Source organism: Phocoena sinus, chromosome 3, assembly GCF_008692025.1.
Source record: "Phocoena sinus isolate mPhoSin1 chromosome 3, mPhoSin1.pri, whole genome shotgun sequence".
Lineage (NCBI taxonomy): Eukaryota > Metazoa > Chordata > Mammalia > Artiodactyla > Phocoenidae > Phocoena > Phocoena sinus.
In genome coordinates, this window is record NC_045765.1 from 116,017,868 (window position 1) to 116,041,691 (window position 23,824).

At 36.1% G+C, this 23,824-nt stretch overlaps 1 protein-coding gene across 1 annotated transcript in view; it reads right to left on the minus strand.

The window, feature by feature from the left end:
* The window catches only part of FCHO2 (FCH and mu domain containing endocytic adaptor 2), a 115,706-nt gene that overhangs the window by 53,499 nt on the left and 38,383 nt on the right, over nucleotides 1-23,824 (minus strand). The window contains exons 6-10 of the mRNA XM_032626076.1: nucleotides 22,072-22,176; nucleotides 15,980-16,078; nucleotides 15,162-15,258; nucleotides 1,945-1,989; nucleotides 171-243 (exon numbers count right to left, since the gene is read on the minus strand). Coding sequence (XP_032481967.1) covers nucleotides 171-243; nucleotides 1,945-1,989; nucleotides 15,162-15,258; nucleotides 15,980-16,078; nucleotides 22,072-22,176 — 419 coding nt within the window. The remainder of the gene's footprint in view (nucleotides 1-170; nucleotides 244-1,944; nucleotides 1,990-15,161; nucleotides 15,259-15,979; nucleotides 16,079-22,071; nucleotides 22,177-23,824) is intronic.

Below are 23,824 nucleotides of genomic sequence, written 5' to 3' on the forward strand. Positions count from 1 at the left end.
CTAGAGGAGCTGGCAAATGTTTTTAGAAAAGTTTGTATTTTTCACATCTTAGCCATATGTACTTTGGGTTATTTCCAAAAGAATTTTTTCTTTTCAAATTCATAACAATAGTCTTATTCTTAATTATTTATAACCATAGAAAGGATTTTGACAATATTTAATATACTTACACAGACTCTGTATCCTTTTCCTTTTTAATTATTCCTGGTAAACCAAAAGTCTTTCTTTTCCTTGGTCTTATACCTTAAAATAAATGTATATTGTTACAGAAACATAACTGTTCCTGATAAATACATTAAACTTATGAATGCATCTTGTATCTTGACACACAATTTGCTCATAACTGTTGATACTAAATTTGGATGAAAGAAATGAAAGTATCAACTGCTAAACCCTAATATTTAAATAAGTCATAGTCTGTTTAAATTTTTCTTATGTTGATATAATACAGCCTTTTATTCACCAAAAGGTTATACATAGAACATTGATTTGATCAGTGAAATCCTCTCTTCCCCTAAATCACCTCAGGCAAAATAAGCATTTGCAGATATCTTAAGACTTCAAAGAAAGTACATTATTCACTATATTAGATTTTGTTATAAATGCAGGTCAAATCATGTTCCCGGTATAAAGGGTCACAAAATATAAATGTGTTGTTTTAAATGAAAAGTTGACAACAGATCCATTAACAGTACGACATGGGAAACTTATAATACGGCATTCTTTTGTCCATATGTTATCTCTAATACAAATAACGTTATAAATGGATCCAACCATAAATGAGGAACAAACACCATCTCTATTTTGCCAAATATGGCAGTTCTTCCTCTTCTTCTTGCATGACAAATTATTTTTTAAACGTCAGTCATGCTATCAATCGTCAACAGAATTCAGCACTTAAAGCTTAGCTACTTAACTCTTTGAGAACTAGAGTACACCTAAGCTAACCTCTCACCTTATATATGAGGAAACTCAGAGTATTATTTTTGTTTTTTTAACTCAGTGTTATACAACTAGTTAACACTATAGCCAGAATTATAATCTAGGTGTCTTAGAATAATGTACTTGCTTTCATGCAAAACTAACTCCCTGAACCATTTATTTGCAAAGCATGTTATAATATTTTAAAAATAAATACATTTTTATTCTCACAGAGTAGGTGTTATTTATTATAAACATTTTTAAAGAACTTTTAAAATTCTTTTAAACTTCTGAAGAACTTTTAAAGTTTGAATACACAGAACTTAAATAAGTACTGCTCTAAGTCAAACAGATGGTAATTATAAAAAGTCTAGGCCCCAGAGCTCGTTGACTGCTCAGTTAATAACCTTATACACAACAGCAAACCATTTCTCCATATTCTCACACAGGTCTTGGAAAAAAACAGAAGACTGCTTTCAAATTATTTCTAGCAGCTCACAAAGTAACATTATAAAACATAACAAAAATTGCAAACATGTCTTGGGTTTCATACTATGAAAAACATCAATTTAAATAGGAAGGGTTGTGGATCCTTGCTCTAAGTCAAATCATTGCCTATTTTGAATGACAGTAACATAAGCATTAACACATAACCTTATTAATTACTGAAATGTTACCCATTGTAGAATAAGCAGTATACATCAATATGTAGTGATGAGTTTCATATTTATGACATTAGAACGTTTAAAGATTGATATCAGTGGAGAAAACAATCTCAATGCATATCTGCAAACAAATACATGTTATATTTAATCTTTTAAAAAATCTATATTCTAACACACTAATATTCCTTTGGGCAAACCTATTTTTATTAAGTAAAGATTAATATCTGCAGGTCTTCAAACCACATTCACATTTTTTACATCACTCCATAGACATCCTAACACCAGTGGATAGCAGCCCCTCTATTCAGTAAACAGAAGCTATTAGCTAGCTCCCACACATTACAACTAGTCAATTTACCTTCAACTGCACTAGCAGGGTCACATTCTTCAAATTCAATAAGGCCTAAAAAGAAAAAACATGAACAAGTACTGGTTTAAAAAAAAAAAAAAAAAAAAGCTGGTAGAAAACAATCACATTAGATCCCATTACCTCTTTTTAATTGTTCTGAAACATGTTCCAGTGTTACCTGATAGTGTTAAGTAAAATATCAGCAATAATTTAAAAATCAAATAAGCCTAACACTGAAAAAAACTGAGACTAGCCTATATCATGAACACAATTTACTGACAACCCTTTATATATGATACCACAGAACTGGAGACACAGAGATTTAACATGTAGTTTCTGTTTTCAATAAATATCAGACTAAAAATGTATGTTCCACTAAATGGTCATTTTAGCCCTGCCTTATTAAATGGTAACTGGTACAACCTGCTACATCAAGAAATTTAAAAATAGAGCCTGAAGTAACGAGTGGATAATAGGGACTTCCCTGGTGGTGCAGTGGTTAAGAATCCGCCTGCCAATGCAGGGGACACGGGTTTGAGCCCTGGTCCGGGAAGATCCCACATGCTGCAGAGCAACTAAGCCCGTGTGCCACAACTACTTAGCCTTTGCTCTAGAGCCCACGTGCCTAGGGCCTGTGCTCCGCAGCAAGAGAAGCCACCGCAATAAGAAGCCCGTGCACAACAATGAAGAGTAGCCCCCGCTCGCCACAACTAGAGAAAATCCGCGCACAGCAACAAAGACCCAACGCAGCCAAAAATAATAAATTTATTTAAAAAAAACCCAAACAGTGGATAATAGAGGATTTCACTACTGGTCCTTCTGAGATGTTAAGCTTAACTGTAACTATGTGCAAATTCACGATCGGAGTTCTCACTGATCATTCCATTATGAAAGAAAACCACTAATGAACAAGAAAAATTTCTCTATTAAGGAGGAGCATTTAAAGTATTGGCTAAAGCGTCCTGCTTCTTACCCCCAAATCAAAGATTTACTTCCTCAGTTCCAGTTTTTATTCAAAAAGAGTAGATTAACATTTAGTGATAAACAGAATAAAAGTCATAAATGTGAGTTGATAAACAAGGTCTTAATCAATTAACTGGCAATACCTTCCCTACTGGGGCATTCTTATGACATATATCATATGACTGAAAAAAAAAAAAACACTCACTACTTCCATCCAAAAAATTCTTAGAGTCAGAAAACAGCCCAATTAAAATTTCAAGGATTTCAAGTCCACTCTGTAAATCTGCAAGCTAAGAATTCTTTAAATGAAAGGGTAATGAGCTTGTTCTTAGAATCCTTTAAAGGCCTACATTAACAGTTTACAAAGAGATGAGAACTGAAAGATCAATAAAGATAAAGAATTTTAGTAGTATGTGCCTCTGATAAACAGCAACTTTTTGCTTGGTGTAAGAATTATTAAGAATGAAAAATTTCTACTTAAATTACCAACAGCTTATTATGTGTTATTAGTTTTATCACTTACTAACAAAGCTTGAGAGAATATAACCACCCATCAAAAAAATATATAGTATATATTAAGATCTTTGGATGTTATCATATATATGAAAATAGTAAAGGCATCCATTAACTCTATAAACATCAGGGCCTTCAAACAAAATTCTACATTTTTTCCTCACAAAACATCTCTCCTATACCAGATATCTTGATCACTGTTCTCTTTATCTTTTAAAAACATCCTCTTAAAATCCATTTGAAATAGAAAAATATCCAATAAAAATAAGCTATTCAAAATGACATTTTTGAAATATAAGATGCCAAATCCTTTCAAATTGTAAAATATATATTAAAACATTTTAACTGAGTTCCATCCACACATAAGCTTTTCTATTAAAAACAGAAACACTAACAGTTTCTAGAATAATAAAACTAAATATATACTCTTAAAAAAAACATTAAATCATGCATGAAAAAGATTTTGTTTTTCAAATGGCATACGCTCCACATGCTGCTTCACATGGCAAAGCTTTGCGTGCCTGGCTCAGTGCCAGTTGACAGCTCAGCTGGATATCAATGCACATTCTGACCCCCCTTGTAGCATGTCACTTCTGAACTGTTTCACAAGTAGAAAGTTTATTCACCATTTTCCCCAAATGCAGTACACCGCCCATCATTCTGCTATTTAATCATAAGACAAGTTACTTTTTTTGAAAGTACCAAAGCCAGAGTGAGAGTCAGAAAGAATAGTTTGCTACCACTGGAATTTCAACTGTTTTAGGCTCAATTAATTCTGTTGTCAAAATAAATATGTGTTCTTAGTGCTTAGATTTTATGCTGGGCTGCAAGGGCAATTTAGTTTGTATAAAAGCAAATAAGACCATTTTGGCTCTGTCTCCTGATGCTCTTTCATACATTATCTAAAAATGCCATCATGAGTTCAATTAAAAGCAGAAGAAATTAAAAGCAGACCTCAAAGAGGGCAACGATCCAAAGCAAGACAATTCTTACACATGATGCTTTAATCATATGTAGGAATAAATTATTGCTAGCAAAAGAAAAAGAGAAAGTCAATAACCTAAACAATTCATCCAAACCTAATTTGGATCAAAATTTTTAAGAAATGTTACAGAAGGAAAGAATTTATTTAACAGTAATCTTTAATCACTACATGTATTTAATCACTACATGAATGAGGTAGAGTATTAAAAAATGTTAAATACTGGGCTTCCCTGGTGGCGCAGTGGTTGAGAGTCCGCCTGCCGATGCAGGGGACATGGGTTCGTGCCCCGGTCCGGGAAGATCCCACATGCCGCGGAGCGGCTGGGCCTGTGAGCCAAAAGTTAAATATTTAATTAATAGTTCCCATTGTTTTGGAATCAATTCCAAATCTCAGGTCATCAATAAAATCTGCAACTTTGTCTAGCTATAAACTGGCCTCAGAACTCAAATAAGAAGTCTGGGCTACCCAAGTCAAGGATATTTCTACATATATCCAACTAAAACCACAGAACACCAGTTCTAATTAAAAGCCAAAGTAAAACGTACCAACATGGCCAGATCCCAAAGTCTAACAAAAAGTGATGATAATGGGAGAGGGGTGGGGGAGAGAGGAGGGAGAGGAAGGGACAAAGAGAAAGAAGGACAGGGACAAAGAGAAAGAAGGACAAAGAGAAAGAAGGTGACTCAAACAATGGGAGTCAGTGACATTTTCAAGCTTGCTCCTGGGCCTATGGAACAGAACACAGGCACATTGCTAGGTACCTGGGATGATGAACCGGGCAAGCTAACATGAAAAAGAACATTGAAGTCTAACTTGTGGTGGTGTGCAAAGGGCACGGAAGTTCAAGTCCTGGTTTTGCCACTTGCTTTTTGGCTGATTACCTTGGACTAGTTACCCTTTTGAACCTAGGTCTTATCATTTTTATGAATGATATGGGGGGTGATAATAATACTTTTTGTTATATTTGCTTTCTCTTTCTTCCTCTATACATACTCATACTTGTAGTTTTTTTTTTTTTTCTTTCACTTGTTAAATCATTTGAAAGTAAGTTGCAACATCAATGCTACTTCATTTCAGGAGTATTTATTTTAATAGCGGGCTTGTAACAACAATTTCCTCAATCCAGTGGTTCCAAATCCCAAGTCCTAGCTGAATCTTCTAGAGAAATGCTTCCTGTATCAGAAACACCAGGAGGGCTTGTTAAACCACGAATTGTTGGGCCCCACCTGCAGAGTGTCCTTTACAGAAGGTCTAGGTTGGCGCTCAGGAATTTGCATTTTAAACAAACTCCCAGGTGATGCAGAAGGTCCTAGGATCACACTTTGAGAACTACAGTCCTAGGGATTCCCTGGGTCCACTGCCAGATATTCAGTAGGTCTAGACAGTGCTTCTCCAATTTTACTGCACATACAAACTGCCTAGGGATCTCACTGAAGTGCAGCTTCTAATTCAGTAGGTCTGGGGTAGGGCTTGAGAGTCTACACTTAAAACAAGCATCCAGTGATATAATGCTACAGGTTCTCAACAAAAGCTGCATGTTAGAATCAGACAAGTTTTAAAATACAGTGATACCAAGGACCCACCCTAAACCAATGACATCAAAATTTCTGGGATAGTGCACTGGCTGTTCGTTTTTAAATTTTTATTATTATTTTTTTATAAAGCATTTAAAAAATATATATATATTTATTTATTTATTTATTTATTTTTGGCTGTGTTGGGTCTTCATTGCTGCGTGTGGGCTTTCTCTAGTTGTGGTGAGCAGGGGCTACTCTTCGTTGCGGTGCGCAGGCTTCTCACTGTGGTGGCTTCACTTTTTGCGGAGCACGGGCTCTAGGGACACAGGCTTCAGTAGTTGTGGCACACAGCCTCAGCAGTTGTGGCTCACAGGCTCTAGAGCGCAGGCTCAGTAGTTGTGGCACACAGGCTTAGTTGCTCCGTGGCATGTGGGATCTTCCCAGACCAGGGCTCAAACCCATGTCCCCTGCTTTGGCAGGTGAATTCTTTTTTTGTTTGTTTGTTTTGTTTTTTTTGTTTGTTTTTGTTTTTTTTAGTCTGACAAAGTTTTTATTTCAGACAGATTTTTAAAACCCGATGTCTCATCTTCATTCTTTTTCTTCTTGTATTAGACCACAGAGTGTATTCCAGCTTTACTGTTATCCAATCCAACCAATACTTTGTTTTTTGGCCTTTATTTTTCCCTCATCCACTTGCCTTATGGTGGAGAGAAACATATCTGTGTTGCATATTCAGGTCTCTTTCAGGTTTTTTATCACAACATACACATTCTATTTCATTAAACATTCAAGCAATTCTGAGTTAACTGGACACCATAACATTATTCTATTTATTTCTCACAGTATCAGGCTTAATTCTTTGGCAGTGGTGTTTGCAATTATCTATGTTTAATCCATTATGATCTAATGACTTTTCTCAACATAAATTTAATTAAATGTTCATAGCTTGACAACTGTGTGTGAAGCATGATGCAAGGGGGAACAAAGATCAATTTCATGTTTGCCCCAATTTCAAGCAGCATATCAGTAGAGAAGGAGACATGGGATACAATTATAGAAAAGACTATGATACAAGTTGTGTTACAAGTGATGTAATAAATGCACAGCTCCTTGGAAGCAGAGAAAAGAGAAATTAATTCTGGCAGGTGCAGTTAGGAAGAAAATTGTGTAGACTTTGGAGAACTGGCAAAATCTGGCAGGCGGATTCTTAACCACTGTGTCACCAGGGAAGACCCTGTTCGTTTTTTTAAAAAAAGAGAAATTAAAAGGAAAGGGAAAATATTTTCAATGAATGATTCTCACAGGTATCCAAGGCTTGAGAAGCAGTGATGAGGCAAACTTAGGAACCATGGTCTTAAATCAAAGGAATGAGTTTTTAACCATGGAATTTCAGTCACTGTTAAACCTTCTAAATTTTCATCTAGTTCTCCAAACACAGCATCTTGGCAGTGAAATATAATCTCCTCCTACATCGAAAATCTGACACTGCCTCCATACCCCCAGACTGAGTCATGTTTTCACTTTCTGTGATCCTGATGAAACCTTTAAGGCTTATACTCTGCTCACTATAATCTCTTTTCTCTGGGAACTTCCCCCTTCCTCACGAGTGGTACAGAAGCCATGATCTAGTCAGAACTGACTGGACTAGAAAGAAGGTTACCCCAATCCAAGATTACCTAGACCAGTTTCTTTCTGGTCTAGAAGAGGGATAAAAACCTGGGTTAATTCTGAGCTGTGGCTACAATTAAGGAACAAGTGAAAATACCTAGAAATTACTAGGAGATCACTTTACATCATGTACCTGGAGAAGCAAAGAAAGCTATTCTGCAAATAAATAAATAAATAAATAAATAAAGCAGTAAAATGCAGAGACTCAATAAAGGAAAAATGATACCTAGTGTTCCTACTGGTGTGGGTTTCCTTCTGCAGCCTGGCTATATCCCTGATTTTGAATCCTTGGGATACCTCAGTTTCTTTCCCATAAACTCCCTTTTAAGTTCAGATTGATTTAACTTCTTTTACGTACTGCAAAAAACTGAAACTCTGTCCTAATTCTTATGCATATGTAAAAACTGTAATCAGCTTACTTTTTTACTTCTATTTTTTTGTCAGTGTTTATACTTCAAGTTAATGAACTAAGCTTTCCTTAAAGCCTGCTCTAAACAGTTTAATCTTTACTTCACAATTTAGGATTCTTATTACGATGATCAGTTACTGTGCTGTGATACGACTGCAGATGTAGTTAGTGCAAGATATCAGATTAAATGATTTCTGAATCCAAGAAGAACAGCAGAATCAACTTTTGAAAAAAGATTACATATTGTTATGAGCTACACAATTCTAACGTATTATGACATACCTGCTACTATACTACACAAGAAGTACATTCCCTAACAAAGAGGTAGGCAAAGGTCTTCTGTAAAAAGTCAAGATGGTAAATATTTTAGACATTGTAGGTCATAAAGTCTGTCACAACTAGTGACCTCTGCTGTTGTAGTGTGAAAGCAGCCACAGACAGTACATAAACAAGTGTGGCTGTGTTCAAAAAAACTTTCATGGACGCTGATATCTGAATTTTACAATTTTATGTATCACAAAATACTGTCCCGTCCCCGCCCCCGCCCCCACCCCACTGCCAATCATTCTTTGCTGTAGGCTTCAAAAAAGAGGCAAAGCTCAATGTGGCTCGGTGGCCACAGTCTGCAGACTCCTGCTCTAAAAGATAATCACTATCAGGAGGCATATGCGTCCCACAGGGCAGAGTTCTATGCCTCTGTCCTAGGTGGTTAGGACACAACAGGTGAAGGTGTACTCCTTCATAAAGTGAAGCTTCTCTGTGTTATCTTCTTTGGGAGTTCTCCTCTTTTACTCTATTTAGGCTAATCTACATTATCCTCTTCACTAATCATCATCCATTCTTCTTTTCTCTTTCTCTAGTCATCCCCACTTGCTATCAAATAGAAAAACCAAGTAATCACAAAATATCTGGTGTGGTTTGTGGGTCTTTGATCTTCTTGGCTATTTTTAATTTTGCTTTCTACGAAAGGGTTTCTACTTCTCTGAATTAAAAAAAAAAATTTCATGGAGGGAATGGAAGGAGGTTCCATTTATAGGTTTGGCATTACTCTTAATCCTTGAGGGGTCTGGAAAGATGATCACTAGTGTTTTTTGGTTTTTTTTATTAATCTATATACTTGTACCCTATACTTTTTTCTTTTATTTCCCATTTTTATTGAGATGTAATTGACATACAGCTCTGTATAAGTCTGTTATACCACGTAATGACCTGACATATGTATACTGTGAAATGACTGCCACAATAAATTTAGTTAACATTCATCTATCTCCTCATACAGTTAATCCCCCCAATTGTTTCCCTTGCGGTGAGACCTTTTAGGGATTACTCCCTTAGCAACTTACAGATACCCCATGCTGCAGTGTTAGCCAGAGTCATCATCTTGTGCATTACATCCCCAAGACTTATTTATCTTATAACTGAAAGTTTGTACCTTTTGACCACCTTCATTCAGTTCCCCAGCCGCACACCCCCTGTCCCCCTGACACTGATCTAATCTCTTTTCACTTTTTTTGAATTTTATTTCATTTTTTTTATACAGCAGGTTATTGGTTATCTATTTTATACATATTAGTGTATATATGCCAACCCCAATCTCCCAATTCATCCCACTGCCACTACCACCCCCATACTTTAAAATAATATACCTAATGTAGAAGCTAGAATATTCCAAATATCTAAACTAATAAATTAATTTCACATTTAGCCGGTCTGACCACAAGAATCTCATTTTTCCCTTTCTCTTTGTGGCTGGCTGTTTCAATATTTTATGTCTACCTTTCTGGGGCTTTTTCTATTTGTATCTTTAAACACATTATAGTCCCTGGAAGTCCTCAAATGGAAGCTATAAACCTATATTATCATATAATGAAAATATAAATAAACTCTGCAAAAAAATCTTTTATTTAAACATATTAGACAATGGCCTACCAACTTTTTAAGTTATCTATCCTTGTTACTTATAAATGGAAACTTGCTTAACTTTTATGAAAAGTATACAGTGAAATTAGCAGAATGATTGTAAAACAGGAAATTTCAAAAATATGGATTTTAATCTCCTTTTACAACTAAAACATATGAGAATGGGTAGAAATACTAGGATAATGTCGTTAGAACATAACAAGACATTCAAAATTAGAAAACACCTGTTGCATGACTGTTTCAGACCACAGGTGCTTTGATATACTCAAAGCATACACTTAAAGTGACTCAAATTCCAGAAGGCAAGGCACTACAACACTGAAAAAGTAACGACAAAAACAGTCTGGAGGTTCCTCAAAAAATTAAAAATAGAACTACCATATGATCTAGCAATTCCACTTCTGCATATTTATCTGAAGAAAAATCACCGTCTCAAAAAAATATCTGCACTACCATGTTCAGTGTGGCATTATTTATAATAGCAAAGGCATGGAAACAACCTGTCTAATGACAGATGAATGGATAAAGAAAATATGGTGTGTGTGTCTCTATATATACATGTATATATATGTGTGTATATATACACACACACAAACAAAATATTCAGCCATAAAAAGGAAGGAAATCCTGCCGTTTGTGACAGCACAGATGGACCTTGAGGGCATTATGCTAAGTGAAATAAGTCAGAGAAAGACAAATATTGTATGATCTCACTTACATGTGGAATCTAAAAAAAGCCTGGACTTACAGATACAGAGAACAGATGGGGGATGTCCCCCACTAGGCAAAACGGGTAAAGGTGGTCAAAACATACACACTTCCAGTTATAAGACAAAGTAAGTCCTGCAGATGTAATGCACAGCATGGTGACTTTAGTTAACAATACTATGTTATGTATTTGAAAGCCGCTAAAAGAGTACAGTCATGGCTCAGTATCCAAAGGCAGTTGGTTCTAGGATCCCTGCAGATACTAAGTTTCGAAGATGCTCAAGTCCCTTACATGGCATAATGCAGTTAGCCCTCCATATCCGTGGATGTGGAATCCTCGGACAGACAGGGCCAACTGTAGTCCTTAAAAGTTCTTATCACAAGAAAAAAAAAATTTTAACTATGTGTGGGAATAGATGTTAACTAAACTTACTTTGGTAATCATTTTGCATTACATACATATATCAAATCATTACGTTGCATACCTTAAAGCTAATACAATGTTATACGTCACATATCTCAATTAAAAAAAGTAATGACAAAAATGACACTACATATAATTAGTATAAAATAGTCTCAATGAATAGGAAAAAAATTTAATGCTCTCAAAGTGTTTGATTTACATAGGAGAATTGGAGACATAAAGTTAGAGGTTATATATCTCAACAGATAACTGACTAAAGAAATTTTTCAGCGCAAGAGAAATAGGTTAACTTTCAGTTATACAAAGTTTTTAAAGAACTGGGCCTCTTGTTTTCTTTTTAAAATGTGTATCCCGTAGGCCTAAAACCAGTTTACAGAGGAACTCATCCACCAGAGGGAGCCCTTACAAAACAGGAGAAAAAAATGTTAACAGTAAAATAGTATATACAACTCAAGGTTAGAATACTTCTTACAAAACAAAATCCACAATCACGTGTTATTTTTCTGAGAAACACAAAATTTCCATCACTGTAATGGACTCCCTTCTAGTGACATAAATAGAACAAATATGTACGAAAGAGCTGTAACTCTTCACCCACAAGTCAACTGGAGAAGTAATACTTATTCTTTCCATTCCACACCCACACCACTCCCTTTTTTCCCCTTAAATTAGTTCTAGGATCACTATTTTGAAAATCAGTCACATATACACAATGTCAACAGTCAGCCTGACATATACACAATGTCAACAGTCAGCCTGAAACAGTCACCTAATTCTGGGTTCAGTAATTCTAGGAAAGCCCATGTCACCACAATCTTCACTTCCCTCTTACCATTTAGTTACAGAAATTTTCTACATGCCATATATCTTGAGGCCATTAAATTTAAATTTATAAACAATAATCAATAGTAGCTAACTATTAATCAGGTATGTATTAATTTTTAGAAAATACCATTTATTAAGTACTCAATAAAAACCTCACAACCACCCCATGAAGTAGGTACTATTATTATCCTCACTTTATAGATGAGGGTACTGAGGCTTATAGGTCTCACTGGTAGTAAAGAATAGACCACAAACTACAGGGCTAAGTAGTGTGCTACACCACAGATAAGAAAGTAACTGAACTTTTTCTTGAGATAATTGTAGATTCACGGTACAGTTCTAAAAAAAGAAAAAAGAAAAGAAATACAGCAGGATTCCTTGTATACTTTGCCCAGTTTCCTGCAATGATAACATTTTGCAAAACTACAATACAGTGTCACAAACAAGATACTGATAATGATACAATCTATCAACCTTATTCAGTTCTGTCTAAGGCATTTTTAACCAGCCAATACACATTTGCTTTTATTCTATCAATACTTCTAAATGCTCTATATAAAAATTCTTCAATTGTTTTTACCTCTCTTAACTGGTTTTCACTTACAATTTAATCTTTACAATGAATTTTAGGGTTTCACACTATTTTGTAGTTATGTATCTCAGCATCCTCATTCTCCTACATATGTAAACTTAGGTAGTTCTATTCTAATTTCTCCAAAGCATGGGCCTTGAGGTCAAGGATCCTGAAATTTAATCCCAGTATTCTGGCATGTACTTAGCTTTGGCAAGTAATTTAACCTCTCAATATTTCCATCATCTGTAAAATGGGAATAACAGTACCTACTTCAAAGAGTTCCTGAAGATCAAAGTTTGCCTGCAAAGCAGTTGACATAGTACATGGCACAAAGTAAGTATTCACTAAATTTAACCATAATTACTTACCATTCCTTCACCAAGACTTATCTAATAGCAAATCCATCCACTACAACCTCTTTAACATCCTAACCTTACCATATATGCCCATCTGTTCATTCATTCAACAAAAATGTACTGTTTACACATAATAAAGATAAACAGATGAATCAAAAACAGAACTTTTCTTCATAAAAGCACAATTACTAAAATTTAAGGTAGACAACAGCAATGCCCAAAAAAGGTACAAAGTTCTCTGTTTGATGGTGGAAGTAACACATGACCTGGCTTTTTAAGAATTTGAAAAATGAGTGGGATATAGCATTTTCTAGAGTAGACATAAGGGCAACTAAGGTACCAAGGACAAAAGTGGGGTATGGATAGGAAACAGCAAGCAATTCAGGTTGGCTGCAATGGAGGGTGCCAGAAAAGAAAAATGGAAAGTAAGACTAAAGATTGGACAAGGGCAGGGGCTTCCCTGTTGGCGCAGTGGTTAAAAATCCGCCTGCCAATGCAGGAGACATGGGTTTGAGACCTGGTCCAGGAAGATCCCACATGCCGCAGAGCAACTAAGCCCGTGCGCCACAACTACTAAGGCTGCGCTCTACAGCCTTTGAGCCACAGCAACTAAAGCATGCGCGCCTAGAGCCCGTGCTCTGCAACAAGAGAAGCCACTACAATGAGAAGCCCACGCACCGCAACCCGGAGTAGCCCCCGCTCGCCACAACTAGAGAAAGCCTGCACGCAGCAATGAAGACCCAACACAGCCAAAAATAAATAGATAAATAAATAAATAAATCTATTAAAAAAAAAAAAAAAAAAGATTGGGCAAGGGCAGATCCCAAAAAGCTTTGAATCTAAGTCCAGAATCTAAATTTCATTCTGTCTATAATGAAAAGTCAAAGATTTATGAGTAATGCCATTATGAGTTCATAATTATATACCCAAACCATTAATGTGCTACAACATGTAAAACAGACTAGAGAAATCTCTACTGTGCCAGTATTTAGAAAGCTGCTGCTGTATTCAATGAGGTAGGTAAGAAGGAAGGTCTGAAGGGAAAAATACTAATGGAATTGAATCAATACAATTTGAAACTTAACGAAACGTGCGAAAAAGGAAGTGAAGATGATTTAGGTTTCAAGCCTTAGCTGTGAACTGCACTGAAGAAAAATGGCTCCCAGACTTCTCTACAAATCACATATTCATTTTTCTGAATTCTAAACTATACTTTAACTTCTTTACTGGACTGAATAATTTTTACCTGTGGAATGAAAACAAGTATCTTGCAAGAATATGGTAGAGTAACCAATAGATTCAAGAAATCTAGAAGACTTGGGACTTCCCTGGTGGCACAGTGGTTGAGAATCTGCCTGCCAACACAGAGGACCTGGGTTCGATCCCTGGTCCGGGAAAATCCCACATGCCGTGGAGTAACTAAGCCTGTGCGCCACAACTACTGAGCCCGCGCACCGCAACTACTGAAGCCTACACACCCTAGAGCCTGTGCGCCGCAACTACTGAGCCCACATGCCGCAACTACTGAAGCCCGCATGCTCTACGGCCCACGTGTTGCAACTACTGAGCCCGCGTGCTGCAACTACTGAAGCCCACACGCCTAGAGCCCATGATCAGCAACAAGAGAAGCCACCGCAGTGAGAAGCCCGCACACCACAAAGAGCAGACCTCACTCGCCGCAACTAGAGAAAAGCCTGTGCGCAGCAATGAAGACCCAGTGCAGCCAAAAATAAATAAAACAAAACAAAACAAAACAAATCTAGAAGACTGTAAGTATGCTGAGCAGGAGAAGAGAAGGGTGCTTATTATATTTGATATAACATAACATGCTTATTAAAAGTAAGATTAAGGAAACCCATAATCATTTGTTCATAAAATAGGAACCAGGATGCCTATACTCACTGGTATATTCCCGAGTGTCTAAAATGGTACCCAGAATACTATTAGCACCCAATAAATAAATTTGTTGAAAATATATGTGAATGAGGAAAGAAAAAAGTTATTAAAGTTTAGGAAATGTTCTCCACTGGCCTCAATGCTCTGAGGGCTTAATATTCTCTCCCACTCTTTGTCTCATTAAAATGGCCTTCTGTTGCTAACTCTACTTTTGAAAATATACACTGTAATATATTAATTTAGTAAAGGTATGATAACCACTTTAAGTAGTACTAAATTATTAACTACTGAAGGTCAAAACAAAAGCCTAACATACCATCAGACACAAAGTAAATGATATCTGAGATTTCACACAGATTTTTAGGTATCTCCCAAGCTCCATTTTGCAATTTTGGAATTTAAAGGCAAACACATTTGTTACTGGATGGGAAATGTGAATATGTTTCCTTGCAAAGTTTGTCATCTTACCAGGTCTTTCCTTCCCAGTGCCTTTTGACTCAGCAAATTTTTGTATCAAGCTTTCAACTGTAGTGTTAGCCATGTTATTCATAAATTCTTCATGGACCTATTAAAATGAAATAAAGATAAATTTTTTTGACTTTCCATAAATATTCTTACTGTATTTCAGACAAAACTTCCACAAAACAATTAAAATTCATTATACCAAAATATATATATTTTGACCCAGAGCCTTTAAGAACTTTCATTTGCCTAATATGCTCTGTTACCTAACTCTGTTCGTAGATCTATGGATACACCGCTTTTTACATGAACCCTTAACGTATGGTCTCACAACCTTAGAAGTCAAGGCAGTGTCCTGTTCCTATCTTTGAGTGTTTTAGGGACATAAATCTTATGATAAATAAAACTTATACAGCAATGAAAATAGTATTAGAACTTTAGTAACCAAGAATAACAGACTTCATCTTTCTCTACTATATTTCAATGCACCCCAAATGTCATCATTAAGGCACTTCTATATTTTTGGAAATTTTCTAAGCACAAGCTCTATAACTTATTGAAGTTGCTATGCTAAATTTTAAAATAGTAAAACTTTGTAATAAGGAAATATTCAAAAATTGTTAACTTCAGAATTTTAACTCCATAATTAATTTAAATTATCATCCTTGATAGAATGGTAAAATCCAGGTTATTCTGTATTTAATACATGTAAATACATATTCTTTACCTGAAATAATTCAGTATCATGTTATGAGTTATGATTTTTAGAGTCAGAAATGAACATAAAATTCTCATGAATCAGTTCAATAAAAGTAAAAACGTACCTGGCCTATTTGTAAATGAATTTCCTTTATAGCATTTGACAAGGATCCTATAATTTCTTTTATATGAATGAGATGAGTTTCTTCAATATCTTGAAATTTCTGGGTAGCGAATATAAAAAATTACACACACACATATATTCTGAAATCAAAACACTTTTTAGAAGTCATCTTAATACAGCTAACCAAATTTGTCAAGTTATCATTAATATTTAACAATGCATTGAAAAATACAGCATCGAAAAAAGTTAACTTTTTGTTACATCATTTCTCAGGCAAATATGACTTTTTCAGAATCAGAAGATACCACAAATTAAAATCTATAATCATGGTCAGAAAATTAGAAGGAGACCCAGAAGAGAATAGTGTCAAAAAAACAAGGGAGAAGTATTTCAAAAACTGAAAAACAATTAGTTTGCAGAGCTAAAACTACAGTTTACTTCTTAAGACTTTACAATCTAGCCCATAGACTTTCAAAAAGGTCTAATTCGGGAAATGTTAATACATAGTCTCCAAAAGAGACAGTCTATGGTCAAAGAAATCTGGGAAAGCCTGTATGTATACTGTCTCAGCAGTTCTCAACTGAAGGTAGAGATGATTCAGATGATCTGGAGAATGTTCTCAAACTATAAAACAAATAGATCCTCCATGACTACTTAGGCAATGGGCTGGAAAGAGGTAAGAATGTTGTTTGGAAAAAAAAATCCCAGGTTATTCTGATATTTACTCCCCAGGAAGAAAACCACTGCTAGACTTGGCTTCACAATAAACGTATTAAAAACTGAAGTAACTGAGAAATACTAAAGTAACAAAACTTGTTTCACTCTGCTTAACCCAGTGTGTTCCAAATTTCTTTTGACCATACAACACTTTTTTTCTTCTTCTCTGAATATCTATTAATATCTCACAGAACAATAATATTCCTCAAAACAGGATTTGGGAAATGTTGAACTAGTCATTTTCAAACAAAAATACATTTGTCACTTCCAGTGCACACACCTGATTACCCACTTTCTTGCCAAATTACATCAGTTCTAAGGAGCAGGCCTAAATGTTTGCTATTTTTCCCTAGTTTACCAAATTAAATTCCCTCACCCCATATTTAATGTCCAATTTTCTTCAGCACTGAGTTACGTGATCAGAAATCACTAAGCCAAATAGTCATGTCTATATTTGTGTAAAGGGTCTGAACTTCTAAAAAAAAAATCAGTTATGGTGAAATTAGTTTTGGCAGTAATGCAACAAAGTCCAAAAACTTAAATCCATTTTATTCATGAGGAATGATGAGTTAAAATAGAGTGCTTGTCTTGACTAATTCTGACCAAGTCCAATGAGAATACCCATACTGCAAGATCCTGAATTACTCTTAAGAACTGAGGAACATTCAGGAGGAGCATGATCCTATTTTACATTCATATCATAAGAATGCACCCTCTGCTTAAATTTCTGCAATTTAATGAACAAGATATTTTCTCATAGACAGGTAGTCCCAAATCCAGGAAAGCTTGGTCAAACAGGCACTAATTTCAAATGGATGATCCCTAATTCCAAGGAAACTTGTGCCTTCTTCTCATTCTCTTTTGAAACACCTACATTGAATAAGTCAGATCCTTAATAATTGAGAAATATCTTGAAGCATGAAGCCAAACAGAAACTAAAAGCATGATTCAGCTACAATCTTGAAACTGTGCTTTATTTTTGGTGGGAGGACTGCTAAATATCAGAATTCCTCAAAATTAGTGACTACGAAATAAGCTCAGAGTTATTCAGCAATGGGAATATAGTACCAAGTGTTTGAATATAAATGAATAGATCTTCTTGAACAAATCAGAGTTCTTCCTCCTTGCAATTTCAAATCCACTGTGTTCATATGTACTGTTATATCAGTTTTTTTAAAAAGTACAATTTTGTCAGCCAGGAGAGATATAGAAAAGCACTCTAATACTAAAACTCCTTAATCTGAGGGTGTTGCTCAAGCAAATCTCAAATTTCCTTGAACTAGCCATCTAACTGTTCAAAGTAAACAAAATCTCCCCACTGTTTCAAGTTTTTTAAGTGTCATTAACCGACAGTGGTGAAAAGCATAAGCACAGAGTCACAATTTTAATCATGCTTATTCTCAACTCAAATGCAAAAACTTACATCACAAGTACTCCAAGTAAATTCTGACTTCTTTCACCCCAGGTAAATATATGTCCTGCCACCCAAATTTCATTCTCACTAGACTGACATGCCCCTTCCCACTAGGATTAAGTCAACCCGCTTGGCCTGGAACAAAAGGAAAGTAGAGAAGCAAAAGAATTCGTTTCCCTTCTAAATAACCCAAAATAAAGTCTACTGTCTATTAAGAAACAAAAGTTAACCTGTCCTACAGTTGTGCGTGTGTGACAGACAGAGACAAAGAGGGAACACGAGAGAGAACACACATACACATCAGCACAGTATACCATGAACTTTATTTAAAAGCACCATGGTTAAACATCTGCTCAAACAAATTAATGTTTCCATCTTGGAACTGGCAAGATAAACAGTTAAAATGCAATTTGAAAACATGTAATGAGGAAGCAGAAAGAGATAAGGAGAGGGAAAGATGAGTGCTGAAGATTCTTTATAAGGTAATATATACAAACAAAAAACACTGACTCTGGGCTTCCCTGGTGGCGCAGTGGTTGACTCCGCCTGCCGATGCAGGGGACATGGGTTTGTGCCCCAGTCCGGGAAGATCCCACATGCCGCGGAGCGGCTGGGCCCATGAGCCATGGCCGCAACGGGAGAGGCCACAGCAGTGAGAGGCCCGCGTACCACAGAAAGAAAAAAACAAAAAAAAACACTGACTCTAACAAATTCTAATTTGTTTTTTCAAATTAAATAACTGAAAGGCAAACATTTTCACTGATAGAAATTAATCATTTTGATAGGAAATTAATAAATCAATAATAACTGCCTTATAAATGAGTGTTCCTAATGATTTAAAAGATAAAAGAGAACTTGCTGAAGTCTACAATGACCTCAGTTGCTATAGAAATTGAAACTTTTTATCTCACTAGAGATGGAGCCTCATTTAACACAACTAAACCCTTCTTGAAACATTATCATTTCCGAGCTGCCATGACATTACACTTCCCAGTTTTATTCCTTCTCTGGCTTCTCCTACTTGGGTTTCAGCATCTCTTCCTCTCCCAAACTGACAATGATGAACCTCTCAGAGCTTGGCCATTATTTCCCCACACTCTATCCAAAGGCGATGTCATTATGGCTGTGTGTACTGTCCAGCCCCTATTTTATAAAGTCCCAATCCTTTATTCAAAACCTTTGGGACCAGTTGTTTTGGAATTTAAATATTTTGGATTTTTAAAAATAAAGATAACATGGTGTTACCATATATCTCATAATACTACCAACAGGATCTGCAGTGGCATCTGTTTATCAAACACTAGAGGAAAACATGTATATTCAGTCTAAGTAGGATAAAGAGACTACAAATTAGCCTCACATCGGTTCAAGTTTTGCTGCCAAATGAGTTCCAGGAAAAAGATTTTTGGTTTTCAGAGCTTTTGGAATTCAGAATTGTGGATAAGGGATGTGAATATTATGTCCAGGCAAGATTACTTACAGCCTCCAAAACTGCCCACTTGATGTCTCCACTTAGGTATACGCAGCTCAAAATTAACATGTTAAAACTGAGCATCTCATGCTCTTCCGACCCCTCAAACTAACAGCTCTTCATCTAGCCTTTGCCATTCATCTCTATACACATAGGCTTACAAGCCAAAACCTGGGAGAGATCTTGAATCCATTTAGAATTCTCCCATTCACCCTACCCCTGCCATCTCCAAATGCATTCACTTGTCTCCTTCTACAAGGCCACCACACTGACCCTCATCCTTCTCACTGGACTATGATACTGCCTTCCAAATTGGACTCTTTTTTTTTTTTTTTGTGGTACGCGGGCCTCTCACTGTTGTGGCCTCTCCCGTTGCGGAGCACAGGCTCCGGACGCGCAGGCTCAGTGGCCATGGCTCACAGGCCCAGCCGCTCCGCAGCATGTGGGATCTTCCCGGACCGGGGCACGAACCCGTGTCCCCTGCATTGGCAGGCGGACTCTCAACCACTGCGCCACCAGGGAAGCCCCAAATTGGACTCTTGATTCTCCTTTGGCCTCACTATAATCCATTCTTCATGAAACTGTCAGAATTAGCTTTAAAAATGCAGACCATATCATGTCACATCCCTGCATACAGCTCTTCAATGTATTTCAACTGCTCCTGGAAGAAAACCTAAACCCTTACTAAAGCCTGGTCCTTGATTATCCCTTTAACCTCATTTCTAACCACCATCTCTCCTTACTCAGTTTCAGTAAGCATTTTTTACTTTCTAGAATGTGATCTCTCTTTTACACATCTGGGTCTTCACATCCATGGTCTCCAATGCCTAGAACACTCCTGCCCTAGAATGAGCCTCTTACTGATGCTTCAAGTCTCAGTTTTAAATGTTACTTCTCCAAAATGGACTTTCGTTAACTCCCTAATCCAAATTAGGTCAACCCCATTATTCTATCTCATGGAAGCTTGTTCTTTTCCTTTGTAACATTTATAGTAATTTGTAACTTTATATTTAAGCATATATTTAATGTCTGTCTCCCTCCCCTACACTGTATACTCCATGTAGAGCAGAGAGAATTTGTTTTATTTACATATATATTGTATACACCCAGCATCTAGCACAGTGCCCACAACATGGTAAGTAGAGATGGATGCATTATGCCTGCACACAAGCATGCAAGCCGTCTGTTTCTGAGGTGTGAATCATTCACCACTCCAAGCAAGAAGACTCCCTAGAATCCAAAAAGTCAGACTCATAAAGTCCTTCTTCACACTTACAGAGTGCCTACCATGAGCTGAAAACTGTTTTAAGTGCTGAGGAGACAGCAGTAAACAAATCAATCCCTGCTCTTACAGAACTTATATTTTAGTGGGGGGAAGACAGACAATAAAATATATGGGTAGAAGAGCCAGTGTGCCTCACCATATTTCTAGCCCCTCAAACATGATGACTAAGAATGTTCTAAGAAGAGGTTCCTCCATCAGCCTCAGGGCCAGAGTGAAGAGCTAAGCCATGATGAACAAGTAGCATGATAAAAAATAAACACTTGCTATTGTAAGCCACTGAGATTTTGGGGGTTCTCTGTCACAGCAGCATACCATCCTATCCTGTCTGACACAGTAAATTAAATGCATGGTGTCAGATGATGACAGGTGCTAAGGAGAAAAACAAAACAAGAAAAGAGGACAAGAGGTGAAGGTAGAAGTTTTGGGTATAATTCATAAAAGGCACCCATCTTAAATCTAGGCCTTTAACTAAGGCTCTAAGAACATCAAATTGAATATAATTTATCCCAAGCTTATAGGAGACAGACTTTTTTTTTTTTTTTTTCCCTCGGTATGCGGGCCTCTCACTGTTGTGGCCTCTCCCGTTGCGGAGCACAGGCTCCGGATGCGCAGGCTCAGCGGCCATGGCTCACGGGCCCAGCCGCTCCGCGGCATGTGGGATCTTCCCGGACCGGGGCACAAACCCGTGTCCCCTGCATTGACAGGCGGACTCTCAACCACTGCGCCACCAGGGAAGCCCGAGACAGACTTCTTTTAACTGATTGTCTGTCTTCCCTTACTAAAATGGAAGTTCTATGAGAGCAGGGATTCTTGACTGTTTTGTTAACCACTATACCCTCAGCACTGAGTCATTTCCAGTTTTCTTAAGTATAAGTCAATTTTAAAACCCATACATAAGCATTACTGTCTTCATCATCTACCAATGTCCTCATTTTCTCCAATGCTCCTTAAACATTCTAGTCAATCTGAATAATCCCTTATGATATTATAACTATTGATTCTTGGTCTTCAATCTCCAAAACAAGATGTATATTTTTAAAACAGCATTATTAAAACACTGAGATTGTGCATTTTAACATTTTCTAATACTAAAAAATTTTATGACAGAAAAATTATATTATTTTTATCACTAATATAATTTATTATAATTTACAAACAATAAACACAAATATCCTGTTTTAGATTTAAAGCCTTAAAAATACCAACCTGAGCTGTTTCTGTCATTTTCTGTTCAAAATCAGCTTTTCCTAATGCATATTTTTCCACATAGAGTTTATAGGTATCTGTAGCTTTCTTAGATTTAACAGTTGCCTGTAACAAAACAGAAACATTTTGAACTATACAAAATATTTTTTATTTCCTGATATAAGTTTATATGAAATAATAATTTAAGTGCATTTTAAGAAATGAGGCCTATGCTGAGTTCAAGATGACAAAAACTAATACCTTTTTTTCAAGTCCTCCTTAGTGGTATTTTTTGTTACAGTCACACAATAATGCAGAAAATAAATGCTAATTCTCTTGTCTGATGGAACGTGCTTTAAAAAGTTAAAATACTCTCATTTTATAACCCAGAGTAAGATCACACAACCACATAATAGTACAATGTTACTAAAAATTCAACAAACAATACTGTGACAATACCCTCAGAATATGCTTGACACTCCTTTACACACCTGTGAGTCTTTCTTTCTTCCACAACAGATATTCCATTTAATGTCTGATCAGTGACTATAAAGCTAGCTCAAAAGTTGAAAAAAAAAATCAATTTTCCTTGAGGTTTCTCAGTTTCCATTGTGCTCCGGAAAATCTATAAATTTGATTTTTTTTTTTTTTTTATAAATTTGTTTTTAATCATTGCCTATTTTTCAAGAAATTGTTACTGCATTATTATAGTTCTAATTTTATCAAAGTTACTTACTCAATAAAAACTTAATAATATGTTAAATATTAGGCAGTGACGAATATGAATACAAATTATATAGACATCTTTTCTTCAGGGACTTCATAGCAGAAGTATAACCCATATACATAAACAGCTAGAAACTGGTGGAAAGTAACAAAGAAGTAAAAACAAATTTTATGGAAGATGGACATTAAGGAAGAAGAAAAACTATGTGTCACTTGTAGGTTGGGGCAGACATGTGGCTATCAAGAAATATGATTATTCTCAAAGGATTGATCAATTTGGATTCAGGAAGTTTGAAGGGAAGGGGTGCTGAAGTAAATAAGAGTTTAAAGAAGATAAAAAAAAGAAAAGCTATAGGATTTCAAGATAAAAGATCTCCACTTTCTTGATGAGGTAAGAGGGGGTCTGCTACGAGTGAAGAAGAGTAGGGTAGGGTTGGGAACTTCAGGAGAATAAAGAAAGTTTCAAACCATGGTTGTGGAGGATGCAACTAGTAATAACTACAGGAGTAAAAGTCTTGCAAAGAGCCACTGAGGGCTAAGCTGCAAAACTTGGAATTTGTGCAGAGCCAATCAGAGCCAGTAGGTAATTATCTCCAGCTATGTTCAGGAGTCTAAGAATAAGTATTAGAAACAGAAAGTTGGGTTTACCTGGAGGTTTGGGGTTGGCAAGAGATGCATACAGTCTTATTCTCTAAAAAGGCAATTCTGTACTCTCTCTAAAATATAATTGCATATATTATATTAAACATATATGCTTTATGCTTGTGGGCCTTCTTAAATAAAGAATATAGGATGCCACTTTATCTTGTAGTGTATCAAAACGGTATCCTGTATCAGAACTGGTTTTGGAGCCAAAAGAAACTGGATTCAACTTTTAGCTCTACAATTTACTACCCAGTTGACTTTGAGTTTTATATAGTTCTCTCATTCCTAAAACGGAAATACCACAAAATTTTTTTAGAGCTTTGGCACAGATGAAATGTAATTTATGTAAATGCTTGGGACAGGGACTACAAAATAAATAGTATCTGCTATTAAACATCAACAG